The following is a 10,818-nucleotide window of genomic DNA, read 5'->3' as shown; positions in this document are numbered from 1 at the left end:
AAAAAAAAAAAATCTTAAAATTAAGAACAACATTTATGGGATTTTTTTTTTTTTTTTTTGCTATGTGTAATACAATTGACAGCATAACCCACATTTGGCAGAGGAACTAAACTAGATAGTTCTCTCATGTAAATGTCCTTCATGTGGGGCTTGCAGACATCACAGTGGGCTGATGTTTCAGCTGGGCATGGATGGTGATTGTGGAGGCTTTGGACTTCAGCATTCAATATACATACGTTCATTGTTTATGCGAGATTGAGTAGGGGGGACAACAAAACTAGGAGAGATACTCAGACATACCTTTCCTCAGATGCTCGATCAATCTCATTTTAGAAAATCCCAAGACTTTCCCTGACTGTAAGGGACATACCATCCTGCTGATCTGAACAGACTCTGCCCAAGAACACCACAAACAGGAGAGCAACCCACATGGCAAACCACCAACTCTTTGTGCTAAGAATCAGGTCATGGTTCTTTCTTTTGGTCTTACAAAACTCTTTCTAAGCATTCACTATTCCACAACGAGGAAACATGCCACACTAATTAGTGAAAGCATTAGAAGTGAGCCTCAGGGTCAATATTTCAGCGTTAGCACAATATCTAAATGTAGCCCGTTGTCCTAAGACACATAGGTTTTTAGTTTTAAAATATTACATCCATCGTATACCGCCCAATGGCTTCAAAGAACCTGCTTGTGTTTTTAAATGTGAAAGGATATTTGTAGATGATGCTGTCTGTAGTGAGTATACCTTAAACCATAGCTGAGTACAAGAAAAATCTGATTTAAGCTAAAATAACCCCCTTAGCAGATGTATTCCACTTGCACATATTTTCACCCATGTTGCACGTCATACCTTCCTCTATATTTATTTTTGCTGCAAAAATACACAATACATGCACTGATGTGGATGAATCAGTGCACATTTAAATACTGTGCCACACATGTGATGCAGTTGGACATTATTTTTGGCATAGCTGGAATGTTCAAAGGCCCACACAAATAACCTGTTTGCAAATATACGCCTAGGCATTGAAACATCAGGTCAGAAAGTTTAGCCGGTTGACTTTGTCAGTTTCCTGTAATCTGAGGACAGTTAAGCTCCGGCTTCTTTGCACAAACAAACACTCCCACATGCAGACATGAAGGAGATTTGTTACAGTATGCGTTCATCTCATAAACCCTCTTCTGTTTATTCACTTTTTTTTATCTTAATGTATTTTAGTCTCACTTGTTTTATTTTGTGTATTTAATATTAATATGGCTTCCAGTAATCTGTTTCCTCCTTACTTCCTTCACATAATTATCTAATATGTTTGCATTTTTATTCATCCTTTTCAGATAAAGTGTAGCTATTTGCATGCCACTGACTGATCGCATGCTCTCTGGGTTTGAACTATACTCTGAACCTTTCTGCGTGAAGTTTGCATGTTTTCCCAATCTGAGGGTTTTCTGTGGGTACTCTGGCTTCCTCCAGCAGACTAAAGACATGAATCCAATTAACTGTCCTTTAGTTATGACCAAGGACAGCCAAGGTTGTCTGTCCTGTGTCTTTCTGTAATAAACTGATGACCTGTACGAGGTATAAACAGTAACTGCTGAGGATATTAAGTAGTAGTACGAGGAGGAGGATTGAACAAGTATAGAAAAGGATAGATAGTAGAAGTTATATTGTACACAAAATCTCTAAAGCACAGATTTTATCAGCCAGATGATGAAACAACATATAAAGGTAGATATTGAAAAATTAACTACATTGTAGTAATAAAGCCGATGTAGATTTACAGCTGATGGGAATGCATGCTTGGAGAATTTGAGCATTGAATATACGATGGCAGTTTCAGGGCTTTTGCTTTTATTTTAAATATGAAAAAATAGCTAGTAATAACTGCTAATAAACATGTTGCCTATGATGTTTGAGTGGTTTTATAATGTGCATTTTCTTCTTTGTTTAGTTATGAACCCAGGTCACTAAAGTTTGAGTGTCTGATGGATAAGAAAGACACTAAAGTTTGGGAACAGTTTTTTAATTTAAACATCTAAGCATCAGAAAAAGTAAGAGAGATAAGATTAAATTAAGAATATGAAAAATTTTATTAATTTATTCTCACTGAAATGCATAAAACTTTACACTGCAGCAAGATAAAGCTTGCAACACAACAAATGGATAAGTAGCAATGAATAAAAAGAAGTAAAAATCTAATCGCAAACAAATCATATGAACATGTTTAGCTGTCCGTAAAAATAGACTTATATTGTATACATGTCTGCACATGGTGGAAATCTGTAACATTAGATTTCAAACTGTGGAAGCAGAATTCCTTTACAAGCTCCAGAACTCCTTGCATCATAGTGATTCAATATCATTTTCTCCCCTCTATTAGCAGGTGTTCTCATAGTTCTGATCTTGTCCTTGTTTTTAACACAGCAAGTACATTATTCCAGCTGACAGAATTCCATGTAAAAATAGCCAATATCTGCTTTGTGTTGTACTTAGTTGTGGATAAACAGAACACAGTGACATCAGCTCTATTTTCAGTGAAGAATCATGTAGAAAGTTCAGAGCATGTCATATTCAGAATAAAATAATTTATCACTGGTAACATTAAAACAGAATTAAAATAATTTCTAAGTCAGAAGGTCTTTCCATCCACATATTTCAAATAATTAAAGCATGTCCTCTGTCCTAGAGGAGCATTTACCCACAATATGCAATAGAAACAGTAAACATCGTTTCTTTTGAATTCAAAATATTTTAAAACTACACAATCCTGAGGTTTTCATCTTGTTTAGCTGATTTTATTAATATATTTGAATGTAAGTGCTGTAAAACACTCAAATATTTTGTTTGCACACTAACACAATGATTATGTTTACAGAACATTTTAGATTTTTTTTTTATCCTGTAAAAAAATTACCACACTGCAGCAACCTAACTTTGACTCATCCAGAAAATATTGCTGCCCTAACCAAGTAGTTGATTCCCACTTGTTTAATCTGCAGGCTCTGCAGTGAAAACAGCTCAAATACACAAAATAATTCACAAGGTATATTAACTAAAAAATAAATAAGGACAGTAGAATTACAAAAACATCTAGGTTAAGACATGACAGTTGAATAAAATGTGTGGAATATGTTTTTTTTTCAGTTTTAACTTTTCTGTGTAGAGATTTAATGCATTATGAGTATTGGGTTAGAATGTTTTTGCAAATTCATGGGAGCATAGCTTTGCTAATCATGCCAAGAGAGCTAATTTAAAATATAGAATGATAAACAAAATCAGAGCAGCACACTGCAACTTTTGGTATTTTCCATGAACAAAATACTTTTGATTAAAAGGCTGGGCTGGGATAAAACCTAATTTTCATACTTGTTAGTTTATTGGCAGCTTGATTTCTTCTGGCTGCTTCTGATGAACTGAAAAACCTGCTAAATCTTTTGATTTGAGCTGATGCAATTTTCCTCCCTGCAATAATCTCTCTGCAGGTACTACGCTATCTGCTGCAAGCCGCTGGTCTACCGGAACAAAATGACGCCCATGCGAGTGACTTTAATGATCGGTGGCTGCTGGGTCATTCCCACTTTCATCTCTTTCCTGCCCATCATGCAGGGCTGGAACAGCATCGGTATCGACCACCTGGTGAGTCGCAGGAGTTTGAGTTACAGATTGAAAAAGATTTATTTTAGATTTTTGGTTACTTAGTTATGTATTTTATTTATTGTCAAATATGTTGAACATCTCAGTGGGCAACAAAGCAATTGCGGGGAAACAAAGCTATAAAAAAATAATCGCAAATACAAGTCTTTCAGAACATTGTTTGTATAAGCGGTTAGTGTCCACATGCAACAATGAGATAAATTGTTGTCTCGTGGATCTTTGTTTACTAGACTGAAGAAATGCCTCATATGTTGCCATGAAAACAGTGTAAACATGCCAACAAATGAAACACCGACAGCAGGCTGTCAGTTTTTGTTTCTTCAACTAAAATGTAAATGATGTGTTCTGAATGAAGTGTTTTGTTTTAGCAATATATTTTCTCAATTATTTAATTTGAAGAGCCGAAAGTTTGAACCAAAACATTTTTTTTTACTCTAGAATCAAAATGTTTTCTTGGAAGGAGGGTAGCATTTAAAAGCAGATTTTGTATTATTATTATATAAATGCTAAAGTTTAGCATTTAAAGTAACTTGTTGAAATGTACATCTGGTTTTATATGGAGTACAGTAAGCATAGTTAAATATTCAAAGAGGTTTAAAAGGTTTCTATTTAAGGAAGTCAGTAACTCCACTGAATGGAGTTACTTGCACCATTTACTTCTGGACAAGCATGTAATGAGTAGAAAATCATTTGAATTTAGTTGCTGACTTTACAGTAATTCTTTAAACCGAGCATGTATGTAGCAGCAGTGGAGTGGAAAAACAAAGTCAACAGCAGAAAACTGAGAGCAAATCAGCATATTAGCTTTATGTTCCACAATGTTCGATAATTAAATGGAAGAAATAACCTAAAATAATTTAATAAAAGATCAAAAAGCACAAATGAAAAACAAAGCCCAAGCACCCAAGAATTGATCCTTTAGACCAGGGGTCCCCAAACTTTTTCCTGCGAGGGCCACATAGCTGTTCCTTTCTGTGGTCGGGGGCCGGTCTTAGTTTTTGCAGTAAAAAAAAACAAAGAAATTCTTGTCGACGGGGGGGGGGAGGAGACGACGACACTTTTGGATAGATTTTTACCCAGAATGCAAATGGAAAAAACCGTGAGTGAAACGGTGACTGACGAGTATATATTCCATTGAGGGAAAGTAAGTTTTACATTTGCAGAAAAGCCCCCTGGTGGTTGAAGAAAAATCCACATATAAACCGGAAAATACAATATATGAAAAAAAACACTGAATGCTCTCTGGTATGAGCAGGCGGGCCGGATCCGGCATTGTTCAGGGGGCCGGACCAAATGACGTGGCGGGCCGGATCCGGCCCGCGGGCCGTAGTTTGGGGACCCCTGCTTTAGACAGACAGACAGACAGACAGACAATACTTTTTGTCAGGTAACACTGGCTACTCGATAAAATAATTTTCTAAACTTTATTTGTAAGTATGATTGAAAGACTTATCTGACAAATTAATTCAGGTTCTGTGTTAAAAATGCTACACACTGTTGCCAATACAGAAGTAAATCTCTCTAGCTCCTCCATCTTATTGCCAGCCGAAATCACGTCTGAGTTGCTCGTCAAGGGGGAGACTGGACCGCTCAGTTTGGCCAAAGTTTAGCCAAAGAACACATACACACACATATTTCATTCCCTTTTTTTCAAATACACACAAACATGAGTTTAGTGCAGCTGCAATCCAAAGTTAGCCCCATGCAGTGGCAGCAGATCTCTGCGGGTCTAATTAGAGCTGTTTGAATATTCTGTGAAGCCAGTCACTTTTGGCACAAACTAGAGCTTCTGAAACTCATCAAAATAAACCAGGACTAAGGTGACAAGAGCCAGACTTTGCAACATCTCGGTAGTTGTTTGTGCTGTCCTATGTTATTGTTGTGGTTTTCAGGAATTCCTTGTATCTACTGACCAGAGAAGAGACGGTTTCACCTTCAATCCCAAGACAAGTCAACAAGTTTTGAGTCTGGTTTTGGACTCTGTAATGATGCACCACGAGACAACAGTAATTTAGCAGCTGCCAGACACTTTACTGAACTTACGTTGTAATTAAGTATTGGAGATATGACGCACTGATGAGAATCCTTAGACAATTTAGATTTCTCTTCAAGAATTTGAATATAAAACCATTTAAGAAGGATTAAATAAGGTTGATTTTTTTTCCCTTTTTTTTACTGTGTTTTTACAGTTGTTTTTTAGTCGACCAAATAGAAAATCTGCCAGTTCCAATTCCATCAGTCATTACTAATTTAGAAGAAATGACACCACTCAAAGATGAGTGGTGTCATTTCATATGTCACCACTGTTCGTTGCTGGCTTTATCGCATGACTTCACATTTCCCGCGCATGCTTCTTGAAGCATCTGTTGGTTTGCAGCAGAGCAGATATGCATGTAGTGTACATCCAAGGTGAAGCTGTAAAGTTGGAAGTGCTATATCCTACTAATGGCTGTGTCCAATGAACAAGTTATTGTGTTTTACCCCTTTCATAACCCAACTCTCTTACTGCTGTGTCCCTTTAACCAAGAGATTCAACAGCGTTAACAGACACTGACAAACAAAATCTTTAAAATTTCATTTTTAAACAGACTATTTACTGAAAAGAAAGAAGCTTCCATCTGGGGATGGAGATTTATTTTTTATTCATCTCTTTTTCCTGAGCTGAGTGTACAACACAAGTAAAACAGATTTCACTTGGATTAATGCTGATGTGTGGAGGCTGGGTTGCAGTGAATGAGCAGGGGAGAATGTGGAATTTTTGAATGGATTGTTTCAAGTCTAAAGATGTCTTATACCACAGCAAATCACAGTTCAGAAGTTCAAGTTCTCATACTAAATATGCTTTACACTTTTGCTGTATTAAAGTAAAAGATAAATAAAAGATTTAGTTACAGAATTAAATAGAAAAAAGTGATTCTCAGGTTCAAGCTCAAATAAAAAGAAATGGAATGAGGTGGAATGTACAAATTTAACTAAATTCATCAAGTATATAACTGCCCTTACTTAACAAAGTAGGAGTTTACAGACTAATAAATCCTTGATTGCTCTTACATAATCTCTCAATATAATCTGCAATCTTTGGTTATGCTTCTCTTCAGCTAACCCTGCATTTCTTTTGTCTGAGATGCACCAGAGACAGTAGATTTTTGTTTGGTTAATTACTTCTGCTTTTATTTGGCCATGCATTTTGAATTGTCATGCAAATGCACCCATTTCCCATGCTCAGTTAAAGAGTAGAAAAGAAATACCCTTCATTGTCCCACATTGGGGATATTCAGGTGTAAAAGCATACATCATACCAGCAGAAGTATTATTTAAGATGTGTAAAACTGCAAATAACAGCTAAAATATAAAATACCAGCAGGGATGGAAGCACTTATTGATTATGGTAGAAGCAGTATGTAGAGCAGCAGCTGCTGGGAAGAAGGATCTACGATAATGCATCTTTGTGCACTCAGGATGCAGCAGTCTGTCACTGAAGGTGTTTTCTGTTAAACCAGATTTTTCTTCAAAATCTCCTGTGTTTTGTAATGAAACTATGAAAAACCATACAATTTTAACTGTGTTTCCTGGGCATTTGGAAGAAAAACAGGCCTGAATCTCTATTACACCAGACCCATGCAGAGTGTTTATTACTGAGAATCTTAGTGTTAGTCTCTTCTGATAAACACCCTGACAGAAAGCTGCACAGCTTACATTTATATGACCAATTAAAATAAGTTATATATGCATCTTTATGCAACAAGATACTAAGCAAGAACACTATACAGAGGTATGTCACTAGCAAAGAAAATTGTATAGCATGCCATGTTTTTAAATAAACCAGACAACGAAAACTTTGACAACATAAAAGGAAAATTCGGATACACCAAAACTCATCTGTGCCATATACGGCATATTATGGTAAAGTTTCTGTCTGACAAATTGCAAGAGAAGACAGTATTTAACATAACTGGTGACAATACGTCGACAAATAACTCAAATCATGCAATCTCCCCCCTCAGCAATCCATACTGAGAGAGGAGTATGAATTTATTCTTACTTTCTTTTGCAGTTTACGTGCTATGAGGGGCTAAAAAATGAAAGGAAGTTTTTAAAATAGTTCTGAATTTCATAAACATTTGTAAAGCATTTTATTCTTCAAAACTATCAATATCTAATTTTAAAATTTACGTTATCTGATTTTTTTTCATGTATTTTGTTCATGTATTTCCCAGATTGAGGAGAGGCGCCACAATGGAAGCAGCAACTCCACTTCTTGTGTTTTTATGGTCAACAAGCCATACGCCCTCACCTGCTCTTTGGTGGCCTTCTACATCCCTCTGGTCCTCATGGTGCTGGCTTACCAGAGGATCTACATCACGGCTCGCGCACACGCCCTGCAGATCAGCATGCTACAGCGGGCAGGCGGGGCTGGGGCCTGCACTCCTGGTACCTCCGGTTCAAGCCCAGGAGTGGGTGCGACTTCAGAGTCTGCTGACCATCAACGCAACCACCGCATGCGAACAGAAACAAAAGCAGCAAAGACTCTATGCATCATTATGGGATGTTTCTGCCTCTGTTGGGCACCATTCTTTGTCACCAACGTGGTGGATCCATTTATAGGCTATACAGTGCCCGAACAGCTGTGGACCGCCTGCCTGTGGCTAGGTTACATAAACTCCATGCTCAACCCCATTCTCTACGCCTTCCTCAACAAATCCTTCCGCCGTGCCTTCCTCATCATCCTATGTTGCGGGAGGAAGAGGTATCGCAGGCCATCCATCATGGCAACAGGCACAACCTGCACAGCCACGCAGATCAACGGTTCAACACATGTACTCAAGTAAGTTCTATAAACCATTTTATTTTGTGAATATACCTGAGGCATCAAGCAGCAGAGGATTTATATTAAAATTTATGTAATATGTAAACTTTAAGACATGCATTTTTTGGAAGGTTTACATCATGAAACACATACATTCATTTATTTTAGAGCCCTATTAGCAATAGGTTTATTATTACTTTAAAACATTGAAAAAAACTGTTGTTGGAATGTCATTTAACAGTTTAAAACAAACACATGTTTGAAGAAGAAACAGACTGAAAATTATGAGGAACTTCCTAATTTTTAAATATTGAATTAAAAGGTTGAGTTGTCGAGTTACAGCACATCTGGTCATTTAAAGCTGCCTTTTATGACTACAGTATATATTTTTTGTACCAAAAGTATAACACCTACATAACATGCATTGACGCTAATCAGCACTGACAAAAGCAAAATATTAGGTCCTATGTTGTCAGTGGAACTATTTAATTGTTTCTTACAGGTGAATTTATAATTTAATATCTTATATTTCTACCATATGTCTTTGCTTTGGTAGTCTTATACAATTTATAAAAAGACATTAGTGTGTTGTCTGATGTTAAAAACTCGTTACTGTTGACATCAGGATAATACAATTTGCAAACATGAGTCATCTGCTGTGAGAACAAACCAACTTCTGTCCAGGTGTTATGGAGATGAGTTTAATTCCATAAGAATTTCTCCTAGTCCCTATGGGTTTAAATGATCATTATTCTCTAAACCTGTTACCTGGGACTCATGTTTCACGCTGATAAGGACATTATGTTCAGGATACTCCCCAGTTGCCAGTTAAGTGTTTTTCCATCTGTCTTTATGTCTCGATAAGAATCGTATCTTTGTTCATGAATGGCAGTGTGTCACTTTAGCCTTTTCATGTCATCTTCATCCGGTTTATGCTGACAGAGATTAATCGCACATGTAAAGTGTAGATGTAATAAAACAGTAACAAAAAAGGCATTTTGTAACCTTTGATCTCATCGAGGGTTTAATCATGTACTCTCTTTTTTACTTTTTCATAATTCACTTTTCAAATCTGTGTCCGTTAAATAATTATTTGTGTCTCAGTGAATGTCATATTTACATACTGCATAATCCTCTGGCATGGGAATATAATGTGTCTTATATAATCTCCATCTGGTTGAATTACCTCTATTGGGAGGAGTTAGTTTATGAAAATGGCCTCAGATTATAAGGAAAAGGTACATGCAAACAAAACAAGCCTTTTCTGATTATTATACTAATATTTTCTGATTAATATAGTCATATCCATTCTTTTAAGAATAAATATTATTGTGAGGTTTGTATCTAATTATTGTTGTGCGGCCCAGTGTTACACAAAAGCTTTAGAATGTTTTTCAGTGGCTTATTATGTAAATGTATTATTTTATAAGTGGATAAATATTATTCAGTTAACTGTTGAATTTATTTGGTAATTAGATTAATTAGTGGAATGTGCTGACATTCAAGAAGAGCACAGTCACCTTCATTTGTTACACAGTTAACTATTCAGGTGCTTCTCGATAGTGAACATTACCTTTTCTCATGTTAAAAAACTTCTAACATTATTGCGTTGCAATTATTACATTATTGAGAGGAGGGATTTCAGCTTTTGTTACTTGCATTATGGTTCAAGCCTCGCCCGGTTACGATGAAATCTGTGTGGAGCAGTGAGGATTTTTCAAGGCAATACAGATTTCTGGATATGTTTTAAGTCCTACTTGCTGATTATTTTCAGAGGAAAAAATGTGCCATAGGTTTTCTGATGAAGTGAGTGGTTTTGATGCAACAGAAAATGAGGAAATCACAAGATAATTATTTTTTCTGCATCATACAATGTATTCATAAGGACTATCAGTTTTCATGCCAACATAAGTACATCAAGTTAAAGGCAAATGGTGGCAGTTTTTTTGTTTTTTTGTGTTGATGCACTTAATCCACTTTAAAAATTCAGATTTTAAAGTGTTTCTTTCTATTTGACCTGTTGGTCACTGATTTCAAGTGATTAAGCAAAAATAATCAACTGATTTTTTTTTTTTTTTTTATTTATTTATTTTTTTGCAGCTTTAGGCATGTAATATTTCCACACGCTAGATATTGAACTACTGTGAATTTCCATTCATGGTTTCTTCCAGAGATTACCTGTGTTACCTGGCAACACTCAATGTGATATCATCTATTCAGTTGTCGCCAGGCTGCAAACATTACACCTCAGTGCATCTGTGGAAATCCCTAGAGGCTTCAATGATTCCTTGGTCCTGCTTCACTTAGATTTTCCTAATCCTTGTAATGATAGTATTTAATCCAAATCTATATATA

The 10,818-nt window shown here is 36.2% G+C and overlaps 1 protein-coding gene across 2 annotated transcripts in view; it reads left to right on the top strand.

Annotated features, from left to right (window-relative positions):
* Positions 1-10,818, top strand: part of htr4 (5-hydroxytryptamine receptor 4) — a 70,066-nt gene that overhangs the window by 18,282 nt on the left and 40,966 nt on the right. For both annotated transcript variants that reach the window (XM_015047688.1, XM_015047689.1), the window contains exons 3-4: positions 3,485-3,638; positions 7,874-8,481. In XM_015047688.1, coding sequence (XP_014903174.1) covers positions 3,485-3,638; positions 7,874-8,481 — 762 coding nt within the window. The remainder of the gene's footprint in view (positions 1-3,484; positions 3,639-7,873; positions 8,482-10,818) is intronic.

This window comes from Poecilia latipinna, unplaced genomic scaffold (assembly GCF_001443285.1).
Source record: "Poecilia latipinna isolate Pla-1442-1.1 unplaced genomic scaffold, P_latipinna-1.0 Scaffold839, whole genome shotgun sequence".
Lineage (NCBI taxonomy): Eukaryota > Metazoa > Chordata > Actinopteri > Cyprinodontiformes > Poeciliidae > Poecilia > Poecilia latipinna.
This window is presented reverse-complemented; position numbering and strand designations above follow the sequence as displayed.